Genomic DNA, 24,918 nt, shown 5'->3' on the forward strand with positions numbered 1-24,918 from the left:
CATGATTTTTATCTTTTTAATTTTTTTTTGGGGGGGGGAAATAAAAATCCGTTAACCAAGAAATTAAATTGGTGTGGCCTAAGGTAGAGAAATCTTAACAACAAAAACAACTTTCTGCTTGATTATTTCTTTACTAAGTGTAATCAGATTCTCAACAACCAGTCTCTGGCATTGAAGGCTCACATCAAGTATTTATATTTCTGTCTCTAGAATATCTATAATTACTGCAAAGCTTAAAGTGATCAGTGCTTTTCTCATCAAAAGTTGTTAACCTACATTTGTACTTTCTTCTTGATGTTAATCATCATGTTTTTAGTGGCATCGTGTGGTGCAATCGTTAGTGTTTCGGCCAGAACCACGAGAGGTCCCGGGTTCAAAACCCTGATATGCCCCGATGTTGTGCCCTTGGGAAAGGCACTTTACACGACTTTCCTCACTCCACCCAGGTGTAAATGGGTACCTGACTTCCGTTGGGGAGGGTCATATTGAGGGTTGTACTGCTGGCGCCGAATGGCAGCCGCCCAGACCCTTGCGACAGTTCCACAAAGTGCAAGTGTGGAGCAAATATGTATCTGTTCTGTATTATATGATTGTAAACCCTGCAGCAATTCAGCACTGGCTGCCATTGCACGGGTAACTTCTGACCAATAAACTATTATTATCATTATTATTATTATCATAATCATTATCAACAATATTAAGATACTCCTGTACCCACCTTTCTTCTCTGGTTCTTTCTTCTTCTCCTCCTCCTCCTTCGGTGCAGCACTTTCATCTGTCTCCATCTTCTGCTCAGCTTCTACTGTGACAGGCAGGTCAACAAAATAAAATTATCAAATGGTCTCAATGACGTTTTTGCCTTTCACATCTAGACAACTAATGACAACACCAGGCTCTTGTTGAAATTGATTTTAGAAAATAAATAAATAAAGATGACTGCCAAAATGTTTAAACAACTGTTTTCATCTATGACTCTGCACTACGACACTTACCATCAGCTGGGCACCTTTCTTACTTTACTTCATTAAAAATTGCAACAAGACAATACACAGTGGAACGGCAGCTGATGTTGCAGACCACTCAACATTACAACACTGAATACACCATTAAAACACTAAGAGGACCTCCACCACCTCAACCTACACAATGTAAATCCACAGGACAGAGGCATCTGGCAAGCGGACACCAAGCTCCTCCATCAGCATGCAAGCACGTCAAACCCCCAGATGATGGGGAAAAGAAGACGATAAACCGGATAGTGAGTGTTTGTGAGTGAAGGCAATTCATAGAATGATACAATGTAAAATATGCACCTTTCTTCTCCTCTGTGTTCTCCTCATCCGCAGCCTGAGTCTCTGCCTGCTCCGCTCCTGCTCCTGCTGCTGCTGCTCCTGTTCCCACCACCTTCTGCAGGAAGGCCTTGGCCGAGGCCCGCTTCTCCTTGGTCCTCTTCTCCTCCCTGCTGTTGTCCTTGTCCTTGTCGTCCTTGGGCGGCAGGGAGAGCATGATGGGTCTCCTGTTGGCCGTCTCCTCGTTGATCTGAACCATGGTGCCGAAGTGGACGATGTAACGCCGCCTGCCCGCCGTGAACCTGCAACGTGCCAAATACAGTCAGACCTGGCCAACCAACCACCCGGCGCAGCCAACCATTCACAAGCCACATAAAACAGTCCCGTCCATCTTTACATAGTTCACCTCACCCTGTCCTGAACAACCAGCTGTCCTCAGTAACCATTTTTCCCCCGCCCCTTGGGTGGTTGCTGAATCTAAGTTTGACTTTACACATTCAGTTTCCTGCAATTACAGGCCCTGGTCTTCCTCTTAGCCTACAAGGCTTTAGAAATGTGGAAATACTGATATAGCGATGCCTCAGATTCTGGAGTGCACCTGTAAGGTTTCAAATACTGTAAATCTTGAAATATTCGCAGTGGTTTTCTTTCCAAGGTACCTTTCTACTGAGTAATATCGTCACCAAGAATATGTGTTATTGTGCTACAGTACTCTTGAAAAAGACAAAATAAAGTCAAAACCGGTCGAATTCCGTCGCAGCGCTGTCATTATCCCAGAACTACGAATGATTGTGCTACAGTATTGTCTTGACTGCAAACCGAAAACACCATGAAAACCTACTTTCCGGTCCTACTGCAAAATTAGAAATCCCCATGAAAATAACAATGTACAGCATTTCTTCAGTTTTTTGCAATTCCAGGCCTTAATTTGCAAGCTACTCCACAAGACTTTGGGAATGTGGGATCAGATTCTGTGGACCCAGCTTGATTCTCCCTGCCAATGATGTGACAGAGAGGTGATTTCTGGGACCAGAGTTTCTCTAGCTGCACAGTAATGCCCACCTGTCATCGTGTGCACTATGGTAGGGGAATGGGTGTGCAGCCATGGATCACTGGGAACTAGCTGGGGTAAAACCATTCAGGTTTGGGATATTTTCTGGCTCAAAAGTTGACGTACTTTGATCATGGGGAGCTTGGAACCTGGCCGCAACAGCTAAAACAAGCCTTCTTCTCGTACTAAATCTTCTCAGTGTCACAGAGCTCAAGAAAAGTAGTCTTTCACAGGGAACTTCAAGCTGTTGATTCCTATATCAACAAAGTGTTAGGCTTGCTATAGAATCCAGCATGTTCCTTACCAAAAGTAGAAGCATGTCCTAGTCTGTGAGGGCTCCAGCTTGTCCTAACCATCTACAAGTATGTTACCACCAAGTGTCACTTTAGCAATGGGATAAAAAATAAGGATAGATATCCTTACCTGACTGCGGCCTCCCCAGCCCTATAACTATAGCCTAGCTGTTAATTACTGTACTAAAATCAACAGTAGCTAATTGAACTATTGGCACAAAACTTTGTCTTGAATTAATCTTCTTTTAAAGACTACTTCAAGACATCCTAAATTGGCCTAACCTCATTAACATACCTATTCAGAGTTTTGGTATAAAACCTGGTGTTCTCAGTCCTATCGTTAGTCACTGTCGAAAGACAGTGGATGCTGTCTGAAACGTCTGACTGTTTCAAAATTTTATCCAGTTGCTTGAGTAACTATTTTTGGCGTATAGCCTAGTTGATGGTGGCACTGTTGGATTAGGGTTAGAGTAAGGCTTATGTCTGTGTACAGGTCAGTCCTATAACTATAGCCTAGTTGATGGTGGCACTGTTGGATTAGGGTAAGAGTAAGGCTTATGTCTGTGTACAGGCCAGCCCTATAACTATAGCCTAGTTGATGGTGGCACTGTTGGATTAGGGTTAGAGTAAGGCTTATGTCTGTGTACAGGCCAGCCCTATAACTATAGCCTAGTTGATGGTGGCACTGTTGGATTAGGGTTAGAGTAAGGCTTATGTCTGTGTACAGGTAGGACTGTTGTTTCCTTACCTAACGGTGGCCTCTCCCGCCCTGTACGCCTGGTCGATGGTGGCGTTGTTACTGGCGCTGTAGTTGCACCACCGGCCGGTCCGGTCATCAAACCACTTCCAGGTGTGAGACTCAAGCTCCTGGGAACACAAACAACACAACATTGGTCAGGATCTACATAGGGACTGAGTGTAATATTAGTGAGAATCAACATTAAAGGTTGCAAAAGTTCTGGAAATCAGTCAGATGTATTTGTCGCTGAAGAAAGACAGCAGATGCTGTCTGAAACATCTGACCATTTCCAAATTTTGTCCAGTTGTTTAAGTAATGTTATCTGAAGTATCTTATCATCTCCATGTCTAACCTTTAACGTATTTGTATCTATCACAAATGCTTATGCAGACATGGAACAAATACAGCATTGATAGTGGTAGACTGGGATTCTGTTTCTTCAGTGAGTCAGCATTGGCCTGGACTTCCTGAAGAGTAAAAAGAAAGGATGTGGTTACCTTGGTGATGGCATTCCTCCTCTTGCTGGACACAGCCATCTTCTGGTACAGGTCAACCAGCAGTACAACAGGTGCCAGCCACCTGGAGGAGGAGACAGGTGTGACATCTTCATCTGGCTTCACAATCGCTACATCTCACCTTATCCATCACTGTTACATCTTCATCTGGCTACACAATCGCAACATTCTACTCTTATACAACACTGGTACATCTTCACCTGGCTAAACAATCGCTACATTCTAACCTTATACATCACTGTTACATCTTCATCTGGTTACACAGCTGCTATATTTTCACCTTGCTACAAAACTGTTCCATCTCACATGATACAACATTGTTACATCTCACAGGACTTGTCTTGACAAATTCATCCGGTTAAGGGGCACTGTCTACCAATTCAGTTGACAGGTGACAAAACTGGAAACTGAAAACAGATGTTGATACACAAAAGCAGAAGCAGCTGTGGTCCCAGCTTGATTCTCCCTCCCAAAGATGTGACAGAGAGGTGATTTCTGGGACCAAAGTTACTCTAGCTGCACAGTAATGCCCACCTGTCATCGTGTACACTATGGTAGGGGAATGGGTGTGCAGCCATGTCTGTTTGTTTGTTTCTTTGTTTGTTTGTTTGATCTCTGCAGTTTCACTGCACTACTATTTAAAATCTAAAGACAAATCTATTTACATGATTCAGATTTGCAGATCTTGTGCCTCCTCAAAGACGCACACTTACTGGCAGGCAACTGAGGAACAAGAACGCGTTCACTCTCCCCAAGGCAAGAACTGACAGACTGAAACAGTCGTTTCTCCACACTGCAGTCAGACTTTATAATGACTCTATTTCCTAGCATTACCATCAGCCTGTGAGTTCGGATCTATGCTTAGTGTTTGTTAATATATTATGTATTTTTGTTTGTTGACATTCTGCACGTATAAGTTTCTTTGTAACAAACCTACGCAATTCAGGGTATATTCATGTGTGTATTTCCCTGCCTATGTACGTTTGAGGAAGTAATAAATAAATAAATTCTATTATTACCGTTGACTTCTCCTTTGGTGTACCTTACTACCATCGTGGGTTGGTATGTGAATGCTGGAAGCCTTGTCACAATTGATACTACAATGTAAATGTACATATCCCACAGAACAACCCTTACTTTGGTGTGGGAGCATCCTTGCAGGCAGACAGACACTGCTGAGCAGTCTCCAGTAGACTGACGAGGGATGTGACCAGTCCGGAGTCCTCTAGGACCTGAGCACACGGCTGTCTCAGCTCCTGGGGAGGGGGAGGGGGGCCGAACAGAAACGTGTCACGGTTTACATTTACTTAGCACAGGACAATCTCCTATACTGGCCGTAAAAAGAACAATAACTGCATGAAGAAACTGTTAACAGCAGAGAGAAGAGATGTGCCACAACCAGAATCAAAAGCCATTTGTTCGTTTATTCATTCATTCTTTCATTCACTCAGTCTCTTACTGCAAATAGTGGAATCCCAAGCAATTTCTTTGTTCATTCATTCATTCATTCATTCGTTCGTTTGTTCGTTTGCACGCTCAGTCCCTCACCTCAAACAGCAGAGTGAAGAGGTGCGCCCGTGCGGACAGCTGGGCGGCCTGCGGCAGGTTGGACAGCTGGTTGGACCAGTCCTGGACGGTCCGGTCGTCGCCGGCTCTCAGCGGGGCAGCCGCCTCCAGCAGCACAACAGCACAGGAACAGATCTGGGGACAGCAAAAACAACTACTGTAACTTGTGCCAATTTGTGTTTTATCAACACTGGTCATTCAAACTAAATGGCGCTGTAATTTCAAAGATGTGACAGTTACAGATTTTAATGCAAAGTCAAATCCTATATGGACCACAAAAGTGGGTCCAAAGTTTCATTTAACCATTTTTCCTAGGAGGGTTTTAGCTGGAGTGGGCAATTTTTCAAAAAGGATGTAATGTAGGGTATTTTCATAAGGCTACTGTAGCTTGGCCGATTTGCTTCTTTAATGGAATCAAGTTTTGAAGTATAGACTATTGGAATGTATGTTTCAGACATGGTTGCGTGTATTTTTGTGTAAAACTCCTTCAGACATCAGTGTCTTCTGCATGTCAGCCCTGTAGGCTGGGATAGTCTAAGATGTTTGTATGTAGTCACCTGTCCTGCCACATCCACCAGCATCTTGTCCCGCCAGGCCGCGTTGTTTCTCTTCACCGCCACCAGCAGGAGGTCGCACACGCGGTACACGGTGTCGGGCAGGGCATCCACCAACCGCAGACATCCTGGAGGGAAATGGACATGTTTAAAGGAGCTGTTCTCCCAACCCTGTAACAGGAGGTCGCACACGCGGTGCACCGTGTCGGGCAGGGCATCTACCAACCGCAGACAACCTGCGGGGAAAATGGACATGTTTAGATGGAGCTGTTCTCCCAACCCTGTAACAGGAGGTCGCACACGCGGTACACTGTGTCAGGCAGGGCGTCTACCATCCGCAGACAACCTGGGGGGGACATGGACATGTGTCTCAATCCAAGTATATGTCCAAAATGTGTACACATGTGCCTTTATCAAGTTTTTTGGCTAACAGAGAGCTTGTAGGAAGGACAGCTGCTCAGATGAAGGTTCATCTGTTACGGTAATTGGCATATTAACAAACTTACATGCTACTTACATACACAAAGTAAAGCACTTGCCAACAAGCTTTCGACCAGTGCTCTATCCTTCTCAAGTTGTCAAGTCTCCAATCAGGTCAAGTGACGTGGGCTTTGTGTCCAATCAACTTGAGAAGGGCCAGAGCACAAGTCGAAAACTTATTTGTGAGAGCTTTATTTTGTGCACAGAAATAGCGTATGAATTTATAAAGGACAGATGTACCCATAGTATGCACAGGTTTAATGTCAGGTCTGATAGGGTCATGTACAGTACAATGACATATGGCCTCCTTCAGTCAATATTGACCATGGTGTCCATGGCTGTCCTATTCGAGAATGGCAGTCCCTGCCACATAACTCACATTTTTTTTATTTCTTTATTGGTTCAGCATGTTCATGTCAGAGTTGCCCACCTAACCGGAGGCTATTACTAAGGCGAACCACATAACTCACATCAGCACTCAGTTCTGTAGCAAAGTTCTTCAGATGCTGTGAGTTAGCCCAAAAATAAATGCCTAGAAAGAGTGATTGAATGTTAATAACTACAGCCGTGGCAGCACGTTAACCCACCGGGCAGCAGGTTCTCAGTGAAGTCTGCCAACAGCTGGGGGTCCAGCGGCTCCTCATCCTTCTGTTTGTCTCTCTCAGCCTCCTCCTGCTCCCGCTTCTTCTTATCCTCCTCCTCCTTCTTCTTAGCCTCCTCCTGAAGGAGAAGACATATTCCGGTAAGGCCAAGACATCTTCACTACTTCTTTCTTAGACTGTGGTACACTTTTTTTTAAAATCCTGATTTCCACCCCTTAAGAATATACATGCAGCCCACAACAACACTGCAGAGAAACAGAGGACACTTCAGTCAGGGAGATACCAAGTGGCTTACGGGGGTGTCGGTGCCACAGCCTCATCCTTTATAAAAAGGAAAGAACAACAGTCTCTCCCTTCTGTATGCAGTTTAACAGTGCAACCCTACTCAGGCAACCACAACGTACAACCAAGTACATGGCAACATGCGGAAGAATACAGTACACAAGATTGGACAAATATCTAGTACTAGTCTACCAGTTGTTACTATTGTATTGGACTTGCATTCAGGATGCAGCAAAACATTTATCATCAAGACAGTTCAGTACAGAACATACTTCTACACAAAGTTGTACAGCTGTGGCTGTAATCAGTACAAACAGTACAAACTTCTTATGTATGTAGTTTAAATCACTTCTTTGTGCCTGAAGAACTCAACATTTAAGTATATTCAAGCAAAATCTTTCTTGAGACCTAGCCATCCTTTTCTCAGAATATGTAAGCATGCTACTACAAGATGCAACAGACAGGGTAGGCAGTGAGAGATGCGGTAGGCACAGTAGATGCCATGTAAGGGCAGACAAGCTAGATTCTATAACTGCACTCCTTGAATACATCTGTTCCGATCTGTACAAAACCAGAGGTTCTTTTTGATACAAGAAGCACTAAGCAATAGAATTCAAATTTCAAAAAAACATTCAAAAAAAGTTGCTTCAACAGACTTGGTCTTCAATTTCACTCCACGAGATTGTTTCAGGTGCAGGGATATGTCACTGTCACTAGTACTGTTCCAACAAAAAGGAACCATTCAGCCAGTAAAGAAAGTGGGGAAGCTCGCTCAGAGGTAGCATGAGAAGTAAGCCAGGCCAACTGGGGAATCTATTTAATATTACAAATGTTCTTTCGCTTTCCAGTATTGAAGCAACCAAAGTAACATTAGTGAATTTTAGCTCTGTAGTTTGGAAGGAGAGTTTTGTAGCTCTAGGTTAATTTGCTATCTAATTTGACTTCAGGGGACAGTATAAAAATATGTTGAAAGTAGATTCTGAAGGTAGAAGTCTGAACAGTAGCTCAGAGTGACAAAGCAACATCTACAGTGAAGTGAAGTGAAAATTTTGAGCTGAGTGATTTGAATGCAGATTTTGAAGCTCAGGGTTTATGACAGCTTAGCCTTGAGGAAAGTCTAAGGAGTCTTTTATCTAGTATATACCTCAGGGTTAACGTTGGCTTTAAGGAGTCTTATATCTGATACCTCAGGGTTAACGTTGGCTCCAAGCGACATAGCAATAGCTCTGCTGAGCTGGTCTTCCTCTGACATCCCGATCTCATCCGCTAGCTCCTGCAGACAGGACACACGACATGAGATGGGGCTGGCAGACACACAGACACGCCCCCGCAACGCAACAGCTCGGTTCTCGTAAAACAACACAGACTGGGCTAGGTTTGAACCTTTAGCACACGGAAGTAGCCGTTTGGCATCCATCCTATTCGTTACAGGATTAGGCAGCGGGGAGAAGGTTACAAAATGTTTCTGTTCAAAATGGAACAAAGAAAAGTAAGTCGATTTTGGTGACAGACAAATGTAGGTATTCCAACCTTTTTCATTACTTTTAATGCTGATTTTGGTAATTTTGAATAGTCATATCTGAGAGACAATCGGTCTTGATTAAAAAGCACAAAATCGTTGACAGAATTTTCTTGGTTGGAATATCTTATGTTTCGAGATTTCCTTTAATTATGATGAGAACCGAGTGATTGCATTGCCATGGCCTTGTTTCAATGCTGGTCCAGACCTTGAAATTCCATTTCTTAGACAATTAATCACACATTAAAATACACATTCTTAGCAAATAACCTAGAATCAAATGTTACAAACTATTCAAACTGCTAATATACAAATCATGTTCCATAAAATGCCCAACTGGTTTATTAGAAGTTCAAGGCCGGGGACCAATAGTTAAATCTTTGTTGTTTTTGACCTTCGTAGAAGCTATTTCAAATTTTAGATTTTGTTGTGTTTGTCCCAAAGCCACACAGCTGTTACTGATGTTCCCCAAACAACCACAAGTGAGAATGCCACCTTCTGAGCAGTACTTGTAGATATAAGTACCAAGGATGACAAAGCTCACTTACAACACTAAGAACAGTCACACAAGCAAGGCAAAACAGCTTCCTACTAAAGTGTGTCTAATCATCAGATCTGGCAGGCTACAATCAAGACTAAATTGAGCTACGATGTTCTTTGTGACACTCCAATAGCAAAAAGAAAACCAAACATCGGCAAACATTGTACACACAGTCAGGGCTTGAACATACAGCCTTGTGAATGCAGAAGTTGGAGGACGACAATAAAATGTCTGTTCCAGAGGTTTCTGTGGGTTTGTAAAGCCATATACACAAACATCACAGTGTAAATCTGGGCCACTCCAATTTGTTTCCTCGGTTCTCTGACAATTTAGCAGGAGGTCACGATGACAACAGAGGCCTGAAAGGAAGTCTTGAATCTGTTTCCACAAACTTAAAGGTACGTATATCAAACTTCCAGTTCAGAAATATATTTTTCAAATCTCAGAACCGGTCTTTTGACACAAGGTTTTGAGACTTTGTGGTAACAAAAAAAATTTTTGTTACCTGTTCCTGTCAGACCATACCTTAGGCCACGCCAATTAAATTTCTTGGTTAACGGATTTTCATTTTGAAAAAAAAAAAAATTAGAAAAAAAAATTCATGAAAACAGAAGGCTGATTTTTTTTTTCTAAATTTTTTTTTTTACATAAAAATCCGTTAACCAAGAAATTAAATTGGTGTGGCCTTTTACAGGACTAACCAACCCTTCAAGCAGCCTGTTGCCTTACCTGTGCAGCCAGTGGGATGGGAGGGGGGTGCGTGAGGCAGTACTCCGTTGCCTGCTCCAGCGATGTCGTGTGCGTCAGCGCCTCCACAGCGTGCTCTCGGGTGAACCCCATGTCCATCAGCTGGAAAATACACAAACTTCACGTCCAACACTGTTTCACACACTTCTCCATTGACCAAAGTTTTTTCTACCAAAACCAACTGGTAACTTTGTACTTTGGAAATCGTTTTGTAAAGTCGATTTTTGGAATGCTGAACTAAAATTCCAACTTGTTATAGACTGTAAAGCAGGGCTGTCTCTAGCTTTAAATTTTTTTCCGTCCCACTCATTGTTTGGGAGCCGATTTTTAAATTTTCATTGTTGACTTTGTCATTTCAAGCTTAAAAAACTACATTTTCATCAGTTTTATCTCATGAAATTGATATTTTTGGGACTTGAATTTTTTTCTGTCCCAACAAGCAAATTTCCGTCCCAGGATGGAAGGATGGGTCCTGGAGACAGCCCTGATGTATAGTCTAGTTTCAGAAGGTACGTTGATGAAGGTTAGACGTCCAGGTAAGATATGCGAAGAAACAAAAACAAACTGGTAACTTTATATACATACGTTGGAAATCGTTTTGTAAAGTCCATTTTTGGACTGCTGAACTAAAATTCCAACTTGTCATAGAATGTACAGTCTAGTTGCACAAGGTACGTTGATGAAGGTTAGACATCCAGGTAAGGTATGCGATGAAACAGTTACAACTGATTTGGGACAACAATTTCATGAGTCATCTGAGGGAGCAGAGCTTAAAATCTGGTTCCATGAGTTCTAGCCTCCAGACTGTCCAGCCCACCTGCTGTAGATGCGCCTGGTTGAAGTCCGGTTCCCGCGGTCTGGCCGGCGCGGCGGCGGCGGCAGTGACAGCCGCGGCGGCGGGCGCTGCGGCTGCTCCCTCCGTTCCCGCGGCGACGGCAGCGGCCTGCGCGGCCTCCTTCTCGGCCTCCTCGCCCTGCCGTTCCTTCTCCAGGCGCTCCTGGATGGTCTTCTCGCCCTTCAGCACGTGGCAGAACATCGCCAGCATCGACTCCGACATGCGCGCCCCGTACGTCTTCAGCGGCTTCTTGTCCCACAGGTGCATCACCGCCTTGAAAGCAGCCTGGGGGATAAACGGTTGTTATTGTTACAGGTAACCTGATACCTAACAGCCATGTACGGAGGGTAAAGGTCACAGGTGCATCACCGCCTTGAAGGCAGCCTGGGGGACAAACGGTCGTTATTGTTACGGGTTACCGGATACCTAACAGCCATGTACGGAGGGTAAAGGTCACAGGTGCATCACCGCCTTGAAGGCAGCCTGGGGGATAAATGGTCGTCATGGTTACAGGTAACCTGATACCTAACAGCCATGATTGGAGTGTAAAGGTCACAGGTGCATCACAGCTTTGAAGGCAGCCTGGGAAAATTCAATTGCAGAGTTGTCATGGTTACATGTAAATCAATATCCAACAGCCATGCTGGAGAAGGGAATTGAATAGGTGAAAACAAAGGCATGGCTGCTATGTTTACCAAGGTATCTGATATTCAACAGCCATGTTGGAAATTCAAGCAAGCCTGAAGGCCACGATTGATCAAGGATTGTAAACAATAAATTCAAATACATGGTTGCCATGACTACAGGAAATCTGATACCCAACAACCACATGGCACTACGGTTATTGAAGACATTTTAAAATGTTCATACCTTGTGCACGTGGACCAGGAACTGTACGGAGCTGAAGGGCACGAAGCCGGGCGCGGTGGCGGAGGGTTTGGCGGGGAGCGTATGCGGAGACTCCAGAACATTCTTCACGTTCACCATCTTCTCCACCAGCATCAACCAGGCGTCCAGGAACTCTCCTGAACCATCTGCAGGGGCAGGCAAGGTCAGCAGGGTCACATGAGATCATTAAGGTCACGTGAGGTCAGTAAGGTCAGACAAGGTCAGTAAGGTGAAATGAGGTCAGGAAGGTCACACAAGGTCAGAAAGGTCACATGGGGTCAGTAAAGTCACACGAGGCCAGTAAGGTCACAAGTTCAGCAAGGTCACATGAGGTCAGTAAGGTTGTACAAGGTCAGCAAGATTATATATGGCAGGAAAGAATTTACTTTTATCATATCACAAGGTCAGTAAGGGTACACAAGGTCAGCAATGTAATATAAGGTCAGGGAAGTCATATAAGGTCAGGGGAGTCATTTAAGGTCAGGGGAGTCATATAAGGTCAGGGGAGTCATATAAGGTCAGTGAGATCACACAGGGTCTGAAAGGTCACACAAGTTCATCATGTTTCCATGACAGCTCGTACTACTCAGAGGAAACCAGCGTTAAGCGTTCCAAAAAATACTGACAAACAGAGGTTCCTAAAAGAGAACTATCAAGGCTAAGCTAACTCTACATAAAACCCGTTCCTACCTGGCAGTTCTGGGTGCTCCAGGCCCTCCTGGAGGGAAACCTTCCCCCCGTGGGTCAGCGTCCAATGGAATGTCCTGAAAACAAAACAAACTCTGTGACAAAATGTTCAAACACTACATGCTTCATTTCAGTTTTCATGTCACATCAAAAGTAGTAACACAACAGTCACTTTTGTTTTACTTACTCGTACAGTGCATCCAGGCCTGAAGCTTTAGCTGCACTAGTACTAAAATGAGTGAGTGTGAGTTAAGCGAGCAACAAACAGACTTGTGTGTTTGAGTGAGAGTGAGTGTGTGTGTGTGTGAGTTAGTGAGTGTGTGAGTTAGTGAGAGTGTGTGTTAGTGAGTGTGTATGTGTGTGTGTGTGTGTGTGTGTGTTTTTGTGTGTGTGTTCGTGTGTGTGTGTGTGTGTGTGTGTGTGTGTGTGTGTGTGTGAGAGTGAGAGAGTGTACTTACTCGAAGAGTGCGTCCAGGCCCCCCGAGGTGTGTGTGTGTGTGTGTGTGTGTGTGTGTGTGTGTGTGTGTGTGTGTGAGTGTGTGTGTGTGTGTGTGTGTGCGTGTGTGTTCGAGTGTACTTACTCGAAGAGTGCGTCCAGGCCCCCCGAGGACAGGAACTTCTGCAGCATGAGGTGATACGGAAACTTCTTCTCATCGAACAGCATCGGAGACGTGAAGCCCACCGAGCAGATGAAGAACGTTAACCTGGAAACATGTACGAGGGAAAACATTAGCACAAACATTCATCTGTGTAGGTAACAGAAGTACAAGCCCAGGTTTCATTTGGAACTCGAGAAAATTGTTTGAACATAAATCATTCAGGCAACACTGAAAACTTAATGGGCTGCTGACAGTATCACTTACTTCAAGAATGAACGAATACAAATTGGTGATTTTAACAGGTTAACTGATGAAAAAATTATTTAAACTTCATAACTCAGAATGACCAATACTTAAGAATTTTGCATGCCAAAAATCAAATCATTCTGGAAAAGTAAGTATATCATTGATTCAGAACTGTGAAAGAGTCTGGACAGACCTAAACTTGGGCGTGGGGCAGCTCGGCGGTGGTTCCCAGCACAGCCCTGAGGCAAGCAGCCTGGTCAGTGAGGCGGCGGTGGCCCGGGCGGCGGGGGTGGGGGCGGTGGTGCTCCCCTGGGGGTGCTGCCGGCTGCGCTGTCGGACCGGCGACCCCACGCACAGCTTCACCAGCAGCCCGAACAGCTCCGCCAGCGCGCGCCCGAGCCGCGACGACGCAGACAGCAGCGGCTTGATCTGTTTGATCTGAGCGGCGAGCTGAGGGGAGATCTTCAGCTTCTTGTCCGCGTCGTTCAAACCGACATCCTCAACCTCCATGGGGGAAACCTCCATTTCCGTCGCAGCGTCCTCAGTTCTTTCGCTTTCCGCGCTCGAGCCTGGTTTGTCCGCATCGAGCTTCCCTGCATCGAGCTTGCTCCTGGAAGACTTGGGGTCGTCCTTGGGTAAGAGTTTGGTCATGTCGGCCTTGCCGAACTCGCAGTCCTCGGGCAGCGCGCCTGGGGTGCAGAGGGAGAGGAGCACGGTGCTCTCCCACACGAGCGACTGGTACAGTCTGCTCAGGCCCTTCAGCACGTTCTGCCCCAGGTCCGAACCCCAGTGGCTCACCGACATCGAACGGATGTCAGTCTGGAATAGACCAATGTATGTTACAACAAGAAATCAAAGATCTCATACCTAACAGTACTTGTGAATATCTTCATTCATCATTGCAAATTTCCTGTTAGTTTTGTCCATGTTGTTCTGTGTGTGCATTTTCCTGCTAGCCTGAGGGACCAAATTTGGATCTACATGTAGGCCTAGCTAACCTTCGAATTCTGACAGTTTCAAGTTACACTATCTTCCACCTCACATCCTGTCACTCTACAACATTCAAATAACTATGGACACACAGCAACAGAAATAAACACGGAGTTAAAAAGTCGCACAGAAAGATTTACCCACTATTTTATAAGCATAAAATGACACAAAACTCCATTGCACACTTTCAGAATTTCTTCACATTTTTAACACAAAAGTCGAGTGTCTAAGCCATAATCTTTCCAACATAACAAACAAACGAACGCACCTGCCCGACTCTGCAGACGTGCACGAACATGAGGATGTAGGAGTGCGCGGCCGCCATGGCATGCAGCAGGGGAGTGTCGCGTGACGACAGGACTGCGTCGGGGTTGGCTGCGGAGTTGGCGAGCTCGCGCAGCAGCACGGAGCCCCCCGGGGGGTCCAGGGGCTGGTACAGCGGCTCCAGCGCCTCCAGGACCTCGTTCAGCTTCAGCAGGCCCTGCTTCAGCACCTGGGGCTCGTGGGCCAGCGTCTGGGGGGAGGGGGGCAGGTGGGCAGGAGGGTTATGCCTTATAGCATACACTATACTAGAATCTCACATTACCATACAACTAAATCGTCATTCTCTGGTCTTTCCTTATTTTCCTGTGTCAATTCATCCTGAAAAAAGTTATCTCTTAAAAAATCTGACACTTTACGATCATCAAGAATTTTCCTGTTTGCAAGATCTAAAACAAACTCGTGTGAGACCTTACCACAATGACCTTGACAACAAAAAAAAGGTGTAACACCTTACCAGGATGGACCTGGCAAACTCAAATGAATACCAGAGTGAGACCTTACCAAGATGTACGAGTCAAGACCCAATCTAAACCCTGGAGTGAGACCTTACAAGGATGGACTTGACCCAAACTAAACCCCAGAGTGAGACCTTACCAGGATGGATTTGCAGACGCCAGCGACGGCCTGGCAGGCGGGGGACGTCGGGAAGTCGATGGGCAGGTTGGGGAGTCCCAGGATGTCCAGCAGGGGCACCAGGCCCTTCTGCGTGACGAACTCCCGGCAGTGGTCGTCCGTCGTGTTGTTACTCAGGATCGACTCAACAAACTTCATCTGGGGGCGAAAACAACGGAAACGTGCTGAAAAGTTCTTCCACTGGGCATCACAGGGTCAGATATAATGCACAGCAAATACAAATTTCGTCAATTGGAAGTTTGGTACTTTTATCCTCATTTTAGCCAGGTAGTTTATTGTTTGTCCTGCCACTGATTGATTGGCTAGCTTGTGAACAGCAAAATTCATAGGAAGATGTTTTTGGTTTGTTCCTGGGTAGGCCTTAGCCTTAGAGTTCATGCAAATTGTATGAAGGAACTATGCTGCCTAGACAGGATTCAACACCAAATTAGTATTACTATCATATGAATGTTAAATGCAGCTATATCAGTACACACACACAGCAGACACATAGTTTGCAATTGATTAGGGTAACAGAAACCACAGAGGAGTAGCACACCATGAAGCTTATGTTAGCTAATGTAGCCGTGTTTTAGTCCCAGCCACACGAAAGAGCAGCTGGGAGTGTCTGCACCACGGCCTTAGCTCTGGCACTGGAGTTTACCAAGCAACCACGGGGAGAGTGCTGCAAGTAGACAAGACAGTGCCTCTATACACACACATGCACACACACACACACACGCACGCACACACACCCACACACACATGCACACAAACACACACACACACAATAACACACAAGCAGCCACGGGGAGAGTGCTGCAAGTAGACAAGACAGTGCCTCTATACACACACATGCACACACACACACACACGCACGCACACACACCCACACACACATGCACACAAACACACACACACACAATAACACACAAGCAGCCACGGGGAGAGTGCTGCAAGTAGACAAGACAGTGCCTCTATACACACACATGCACACACACACACACACACGCACGCACACGCACACACACACACACACACACACACTAACACACAAGCAGCCACGGGAGAGTGCTGCAAGTAGACAAGACAGTGCCTCTATACACACACCCCCACACACACCCCCACACACACACACACATGCACATGCACACAAACACCCAGCACACATGGGCCTCTCTACATGCACACACACACACACCGCAGGCACACACACATACACACACAAACACCCAGGCACACATGGGTCTCTCTACATGCACACACACACACCGCAGGCACACACACATACACACACAAACACCCAGGCACACATCGGCCTCTCTACATGCATACACACACACACACACCCGGCACACATGGGCCTCTCTACATGCACACACACACACCGCAGGCACACACACATACACACACAAACACCCAGGCACACATCGGCCTCTCTACATGCACACACACACACACACACCACAGGCAAAGCTCCAGAAGCAAGTTTAGCCTGTAAAACTCCAGCCCAAACTCACCACATTCAGGACATAGTCCAGGAGTGGAATGGGTGTCCTGGCCTCTTCTGTCCCGGGGGCTCTGTGGATAAAAAAAATTGAAAATAAGTAAATAAACTGATGGTCTTGAGTTCACTCACATCACCCACTATCCAGTTTATCATCTGAGCTATCAAACAATCCAATGCCTAACATCATCTCACTGATCATCTCACAGCAGTAGGGTGCGTAGTCCAGTGGTTGGCGACCCTGCCTCTGGAACTAGAAGCCCCGGGTTCGATCCCGGCTGTGTCGCTCACCCGGCATGCACGCTACCGGAAAGGGTCGCGGTCCTTAGGACGGGACGTTAAAGCCGTGGTCCACTGTTCATTGTGCTTGTCGAAAAGCGCTAGGGGGATTTCCCCGGCACGATGAACCTGTAAATACTGTAGCATCTGTCTTCTCTGTCACGACCAGTGGAAGATTAGATCTTCAGTGAGCTAAACTGGATCAAGATCACTTTCCTTTTCCTGATTTCACATTTATCAACATAGACATGCTTTACTTGAAGTTGTTGAAAGAGGCACTTGTTAACACTGCAAAAGAGTGCTGAGGTCTTACTTGGTCTCCTGCAGTTCCGGCGCCTGCCCCTTGGAGGCGCTGGTTTGGCTGGTGGTACTCGACACGTCATCCTCCTCCTCCTCATCCTCGCTGTACGTCTCCTCCAGCACCGGTTGCCGTGGAGACTGGTTGTTAGGCGTGGCCTTGGTGTCGGGTTTCGTACAGATGAATTTGGCATCTTGGCCCATTGCACACACTTGTTCCAGCAGCTGGGGAAAACGCAAGGACATCAGAGAGGGAAGACTTCGCCCCCTTAGCCATACTGCTCTGCAACCCTTCCAGTCTGACCTGGGTCATGCAATGGGTGCCCCTTCCCAAGTTAGCCCTGAGATCAGGGTTGTCTCAAGGACCTGTCCCTCCGTCCCGGGACGGAAATTTGCTTGTTGGGACGGACAAAATTTTTACATTGTCTGTCCCAAAATCTGAACTCTATGACATGAAATTGATGAAAATGTATCTTTGTAAGCTTAAAACGACGAATCTAACAAAGAAAATTCAACACATTGGCTCCCAAACAATGAGTAGGACGGAAAAAAAGAAAGCTGGAGACAGCCCTGCCTGAGATGCAATCCACCTGCTGTTTCACCAGCATTCTTCATTTGTTTTCAACAGTTTTCTTAGGTACGCAACCTCATTTTTCTTCTCAGCAGATGTTTCACCAACCTGTCTGCTGTCTTCTTCAGTGCAAAGTGGCTTGATTTAAGTATCTACGGATGGATAATCTGTTTTCTGCAATTAATGACTCATAACACAAAGTGTTCTTTTAACTTGCCAAGTTGCACCTTGTTCACATTTTCTCAGCACTCCCAACTTAGTCCTTTGGAATGATAGGTAACAGTAGTGTGTTCTGAGGTCTGGCTCTCATTACTAATAATGAGGTCATCTGCTGGCACCGAATAGTAGCCGCCCAGACTCTAACAACAGTTCCACAAAGTGCAAGTGTGGAGCAAGTATGTATCTGTTGTGTATTATTTAATTGTAAACCCTGCTGCAATTCAGCACTTGCTGCCATTGCACGGGTTTGGATACTTGGATACTTAATTAACTCCATTAGCTTACATACAGTACAAATGAACAAGTACGAAGCTAGTCTTCCTGGAGTATTACAAAACACATGTAAAACAAACGTACATACAACATTGCATGAATTGATACAGGTATTTACAAAGTGAATTGATACAGGTATTTACATCTTACATTATCACATATTGTATTACACATGTGCCTTATCCACTCCTGTATACTACCACACGGTTAATTTCTGACCAATAGACCATCGTGCGTGCTGACCTTGATAATGGCCTTGGTTGCGTCCGTCCTCAGCGTGGGCTGGTGTCTCATCAGCTCGTCCATGGCGTTCCCCAGGTTAGACGCCGTGTCTCCTGCACAGACAAGGATCATGTTACAACAAGGTAAACCTTCATGTCACCTGCAGGGGACATATCATTTTACATCAAGCTGCACTTTTTCACCTGGATACATTCTCCATCGCATTTCCAGCTCAGAAAAGCAGCTGCCACAGTCAAAAAGACCAGAGTTATAAACCCGGTATTGAGATATGTAATAATTCTTTTACCAAGGTAGTATAATTCTTTCGTCCTGTAATTATCATAAAGTAGAACCAAGTACAATTGGAAATCGTTACAAGAAGGCTTAAAATGATACTTAAAAAGGTTAGGATAGACAAGTCCCTTGATGTACAGTAACTTCATTTACTGTTATTGAGACTACTGATTTTTCGAGGTGAGACTGGTCACCACAAAATAAAAAGGCAAACGTTTCATGATTGAAAGTAATATATCCAATGTGCCTGCAAAGCTGACTGTGCTATGCTGAAGGGTGGTTATACAGTATATATATGTATATGTACTGGCCGACAGGGCCTTCCAAGGAAAATAAAGGTTTACTGTACTACTACTACTACTACTACTACTACAGTCAGGTTGAACATTACAGATCCAGGAACAGTCCCTACCTAATGTATCAGAGCTTCTTCTCCTCCTCATGGCCGGCAGGTAGGCCTCCGACAGCAGCACTTTGAACAGTTTGTCAAACGGGCGACACCGCACAAACGCCTGCAGTCCCCGCTGGTTCAGACAGAGGGCGCTGAACACGTTAGGCAGGGCACTCAGCACTTCTCTGGTAGCTGGCACCTGAACAGGGGGATGGGAAGGATGGAGTGAATGAATGAATGGATGGATAGATAGATGAATGAATACAATGGATGTATATGCCAAAAATAGTTACTAAAGCAACTGGATAAAATTTTGAAACCGTCAGATGTTTCAGACAGCATCTGCTGTCTTTCGTCAGTGACAAAAAGCCGCTTATCTTTCGTCAGCGATGGTGTTTCAAAATTTTATCCAGTTGCTTGAGTAACTATTTTTGGCGTGTCTTTTTCCTGGATGTCCAACCTTCATCAACATATCAATTTATGTATCTTTTACGTTGACAGGCAATAGATTAGACAGATTGGATTTTTGGATAAACTTTAAAACAAGACATCGAAAGTAAACAAGTTTTTCAGTGTCCACAAGTCTTTTGCTTTCATTGCTTAGAAACCACAGTAACTTTCAATTACCCAGGCAGAGCTCTGAAGCAGTTTTGCTTTGCTGAATAAAATATGCAACAACTCTTGCCCTTTAGCCCCTTTTTGTTAAATGGAATAGCAACCCATTATTTCATAAAGTAAGTCAAACATTCTTTGAGAAATTGACACTTTTGTTATGCCAAATCTTCTGGTATTATCTAACACTTAATGTTAGAATGACTTACAGATAATCATAAATCATTAAGAGAACTCACATCTTTAATGAGGAGAGCATGCAGCACCACATCGGTAAGGCCGTTGTCTTGTAGGGAAGACAGGAGGGAGGGTTCTTGGAACACGTACACGGTCACTACATCAGTCGCTGTGAGACAAAAAGTAAGTAAGACATGAGAAATGGAGTTATCAATGATATCGGAGTACTGAAGCTGTGCTTCTTGGGTCATGATATACAAATATGGTCGCTATTTCAATGAAGATCACCATTACCATAAATGGTAACACCTAAATTTGATAGCTTCCTTATTAGGTCATGACAGTACACATATATGGTCACAACGTTGCCACATAAATGCTAAATACCACAAAGTTAAACTAAGCAGTGAAGATTTTGCCCCTACATGTAGTTAAGAGACTGTAATTTTTGTTTCTTTCACTGTAACTTTATGTTCACTGTTTTCACAGTCACCTCTGGAACGTGAACTTATCAACAACGTCAAAAACCTGTTATAATTATTTATGATTCCTTCACACATCCGTTCTGTAAATCACTTGCCACCACCGTGAAGTTAAAGTTCAGTGAAAATGTCTATCTTCCTTACACCGTGAAATTTTGCTACCGTGAGGATAAAGTGAATTACAGTATTCTTTCTGAGACAAGTGGCTTCTGTCATAAAACACATTGTAGGAATGTTGAGCCTTACCTAGCAGGAAGAGGGAGGGTCCGTAGTACTCAGCATTGCTGATGATGTGTTTCAGGGACACAGGCAGAGAACCGTCCATTACTGGGGGGAAAACACTCGTTAGTCTTAGTCTTAAGTTATACTGGACAAAACCGCCTGTGGGGCATCATGTCCAGGGTAGGCGAGGTGCACGGCTCAGTGCAGCCGGTTGTGGAAGTGGTGCTCAACAAAATTAGGCAAAAAAAAAGTGAGTAGATCTAAACTAATGTGAGAACAATAAAAGTAAAAGTGCTGGCCGACTTCGCAAAGGTCTTGGATTACTGGGATATGGGAAGGCCCATGTGGTGTTAGGGAACATAACAATTCACACTGGGACAACCTTACTATTTAGAGCTTTACGGTGTGAATAGATAACTTTGTCAGGTTTTACTTAACTCAGGTGTCAGCTGAGCTTCAGTTTGTGAGCACCCCATTTCCTTCGTTGTAATGTCTAACAATACTGAGTTATATCAGATTCTGTTTCAAATCACTGAAGTACTAATCACAAAGATTTGTGGGCATTTACAACTCTAAAAGATGATTCGGTTCAAGAAAGGGTTTCAAGAATAAGGAGTTTGCACTTACCATGTCTTATACTGTCTGAGAAGGCTGGGTCAGGAATGGCTTTCTTAAGGAAGTTCAGCATTACTCACCATGTCTTATACTGTCTGAGAAGGCTGGGTCAGGAATGGCTTTCTTAAGGAAGTTCAGCATAGATTTCATCAGAGCTGCTCTCTGGGGGAAACACTGCTTTTGGGGGTCTGCAAATACAAAACAAACTTTGTGATTTTCATGTCAAATGTAGGAGATACAATTATAATATCTAAAATACACTCAGTAAACATCTGGGAGAACAGCAGTCAGTGTATCAAGTACAAAAAGTTTTTAATCCGCTTACAAACTTCCTCTGAACATCACTGCTGTTAAAGATAAGCATTTTTCTGAACACAAAATTGATAACTATCTAGCCTTGCACATGGTATGTCGCGAGTTCAATCCTCTGTCGGGTCATACCGAAGACTTTAAAAATGGTACATAATTATATGCTGCTTTCTCTGCTTAGCACTCAGCATTTGGAAAAGAGTGTAGAAGTTAAACACACATCACTACCTGCTGTAGTGACTTGCACAAATGTGTGGCCCAAGGGCTACAGAAATAGAGATGGGCGCCACCCCCAATGCGTCTTTTCAAGACGCCTGGGATAATTTAACTTTAACTAACCATCCAGCCCCGTACCTGGCTTCTTGGCGCCGGTTTCTGTCCGGGTGTCCTCGGACATCGAGCTGGTACTGGCCGGGGACGGGCCGTCCATCTCCATGGGAACGTCCGACGAACCTGCCGGGGTAAACAACAACAACTTCAGTAACCACAGAAAAGCTTAATGTACGTCTATATGTCTTTTTCATTCTTCCTAAGCTTGGCTGCAACAAAACACTACTGCTGCCTAACCAGCTAAAGGTTATCACAAGGGTCTATCTATGGTTACATGGAAAGAAAAGCTACATAGAATGATGATATTGACTCACTACCTACGAAAGTAATGCTAATACAAAGGATCAAGTACTTGTACATGGATTATGCTCATGTCATTCATCTAGTCTGGTTACGGAGGTCTCCTCAAGTCAAGCAAAATCCTTTATTTGACCTCGATGGCTTTATTTCACCTCCTGTACTTTGAGCAACAGTTTTCAGGACTTTCTTTTAACCTTCTTCCTGTTGAAGTAGCCTTTTGGCACCAAACTAGTATTGGTTACAGGATTAGGCAGCAGGGAAAGGGTTAAAACCATGACTTATGCCCTGCCAACTGTCCCTTCAGACCTGCTAACTACACCCTACATCCCTACACAACGCACCACTGGACGTGCTGGCTGCCGTCTCTGTTTCCATGGCAACGGCTCCCTCCTCTGATTGGTTCCTGGTCTCCGTGGCGACCTGTCCCTCCCTGTTCTCCTCCTCCGGGTGCTCCTCTTCCTCCTCCCCATCCTCCGCACTGATGATGGGAGTGATGACAAACGGACACTCTTTTCTGCAGATCTCTACCTCGTGCTGAAATAGGGAAAAAACAAGAACGGTGTTTAAAAAACACTGCGGCGACTTGGTGCCACAACCTCATGCTTAGCACAAGGAGTAAACAAAAAACACTGTGGCGACATGGCGTTACACAATCACAAACGGACACTCCTTTCTACAAATCTCATCCTCATGCTCAACACAAGAAATAAACAAGACGGTGTTTAAAAAACACTGTGGCCATGTGGCGTTACACAATCACAAACGGACACTCCTTTCTACAAATCTCATCCTCATGCTGAACCTAGAAGTAAATAAGAACGGTGTTTAAACAACACTGTGGCCATGTGGCGTTACACAATCACAAACGGACACTCCTTTCTACAAATCTCATCCTCATGCTGAACACAAGAAGTAAATAAGAACGGTGTTTAAAAAACACTGTGGCGACTTGGCGTTACACAATCACAAACGGACACTCCTTTCTGCAGATCTCATCCTCATGCTGAACACAAGGAGTAAATAAGAACGGTGTTTAAAAAACACTGTGGCGACATGGCGTTACACAATCACAAACGGACACTCTTTTCTGCAGATCTCAACCTCATGCTAAAAACAAGGAGTAAACAAGTACAGCATTTTTTTTTAAACACTGTGCCAACTTGGCCTTACAACTTCTTCAAAAGATGTTCATAATCATGTCTTCACATGTCTTATAGCATATCTTCATTTCTTACGAATTATCCCTCGATCAACTCTTATCAGATTTTCTAACGATGGCTTAAGATCCCTTTTAAGACATGTGTACCCTCCTTAAGACATATTTATCCTTAGGACATTGTTTCCTCACCTCTAGTCTGTTGATGAAGCAGGTGAGCCCGCTGTGGGTCTGGAAGGACGTCATGTCGAGGTTGGTGATCAGGTCAACAACGCGCACCGCTCTCGTCACAAACTGGTAAACAACAACAACAGGTCAACAACGCACACCGCTCTCGTCACAAACTGGTAAACAACAACAACAGGTCAACAACAAGCACCGCTCTCGTCACAAACTGGTAAACAACAACAACAGGTCAACAACACACACCGCTCTTGTAACAAACTGGTAAACAACAACAAAAACAGGTCAACAACAAGCACCGCTCTCGTCACAAACTGGTAAACAACAACAACAGGTCAACAACACGAACAGCTCTCGTCACAAACTGGTAAACAACAACAACAGGTCAACAACACGCACCGCTCTTGTCACAAACTGGTAAACAACAACAACAACAGGTCAACAACACGAACAGCTCTCATCACAAACTGGACAACAACAATGCACAATCATGATCACAAACTGCAAGTCAAAAACCATCAGTAGGATAGTTTTTCTTTGAGCTGAAAACAAGATTCACTGTACATTCTCTCTCTCTCTCACTGTACATATGTTCCCACAATTAGCAACTAGATCCTAGTGCAAAAGGAGCTGACAAGTGCAAACACACACACTGAAGACGTTGAACATAAAGGCATTATAGTGGAAGTCATACACAGAGTCATGTTACAAAAGACTCTGACTGTACTTCTAATGCGTTACATTTGACACAATCGGAACAGAGGAGGAAGTTCCCTGTCAGTACGTACGATGATGTTGTCCTGATCGTCGCCAAGCCAGTTGATGACCTTGAGGAGTGACTCCATCATGCCGCAGGACACCAGCGCTTCTCCTCCTGCGGGAGGGGGGCACAGAATGGGGGGGGGTTTCAGACAATAAGATTTCCTTAATGAGACAATATCAGGGCTCCAAATATCACACAGTACGGGGGTTTCGGACAATACGATTTCCTTAATGAGAGAACATCAGGGCTTAAAATACCACACACACAAAAATTGGGGTCGCAGAAAAAAGGATAAACAACCATTTTTGTCAAGGTAAAGGAGTATAGAGTCATTATCGCAAAATACATTGTACATGT

At 44.7% G+C, this 24,918-nt stretch overlaps 1 protein-coding gene across 1 annotated transcript in view; it reads right to left on the reverse strand.

The window, feature by feature from the left end:
• The window catches only part of LOC136434547 (E3 ubiquitin-protein ligase HUWE1-like), an 83,028-nt gene that overhangs the window by 38,926 nt on the left and 19,184 nt on the right, over window positions 1-24,918 (reverse strand). The window contains exons 14-41 of the mRNA XM_066427411.1: window positions 24,587-24,672; window positions 23,808-23,909; window positions 22,801-22,993; window positions 22,169-22,282; window positions 21,601-21,708; window positions 20,930-21,010; window positions 20,264-20,370; window positions 19,434-19,611; window positions 18,749-18,840; window positions 17,459-17,667; window positions 16,880-16,940; window positions 15,342-15,518; window positions 14,692-14,937; window positions 13,627-14,252; window positions 13,170-13,292; window positions 12,592-12,665; window positions 11,884-12,047; window positions 10,996-11,298; window positions 10,161-10,280; window positions 8,516-8,644; window positions 7,075-7,207; window positions 6,011-6,135; window positions 5,436-5,588; window positions 5,025-5,143; window positions 3,870-3,951; window positions 3,382-3,500; window positions 1,314-1,591; window positions 719-802 (exon numbers count right to left, since the gene is read on the reverse strand). Of these exons, the coding sequence (XP_066283508.1) occupies window positions 719-802; window positions 1,314-1,591; window positions 3,382-3,500; window positions 3,870-3,951; window positions 5,025-5,143; window positions 5,436-5,588; window positions 6,011-6,135; window positions 7,075-7,207; window positions 8,516-8,644; window positions 10,161-10,280; window positions 10,996-11,298; window positions 11,884-12,047; window positions 12,592-12,665; window positions 13,170-13,292; window positions 13,627-14,252; window positions 14,692-14,937; window positions 15,342-15,518; window positions 16,880-16,940; window positions 17,459-17,667; window positions 18,749-18,840; window positions 19,434-19,611; window positions 20,264-20,370; window positions 20,930-21,010; window positions 21,601-21,708; window positions 22,169-22,282; window positions 22,801-22,993; window positions 23,808-23,909; window positions 24,587-24,672 (4,386 nt within the window). The remainder of the gene's footprint in view (window positions 1-718; window positions 803-1,313; window positions 1,592-3,381; window positions 3,501-3,869; window positions 3,952-5,024; window positions 5,144-5,435; window positions 5,589-6,010; window positions 6,136-7,074; window positions 7,208-8,515; window positions 8,645-10,160; window positions 10,281-10,995; window positions 11,299-11,883; window positions 12,048-12,591; window positions 12,666-13,169; window positions 13,293-13,626; window positions 14,253-14,691; window positions 14,938-15,341; window positions 15,519-16,879; window positions 16,941-17,458; window positions 17,668-18,748; window positions 18,841-19,433; window positions 19,612-20,263; window positions 20,371-20,929; window positions 21,011-21,600; window positions 21,709-22,168; window positions 22,283-22,800; window positions 22,994-23,807; window positions 23,910-24,586; window positions 24,673-24,918) is intronic.

Source organism: Branchiostoma lanceolatum, chromosome 5 (assembly GCF_035083965.1).
Source record: "Branchiostoma lanceolatum isolate klBraLanc5 chromosome 5, klBraLanc5.hap2, whole genome shotgun sequence".
In the NCBI taxonomy this organism is placed as follows: domain Eukaryota; kingdom Metazoa; phylum Chordata; class Leptocardii; order Amphioxiformes; family Branchiostomatidae; genus Branchiostoma; species Branchiostoma lanceolatum.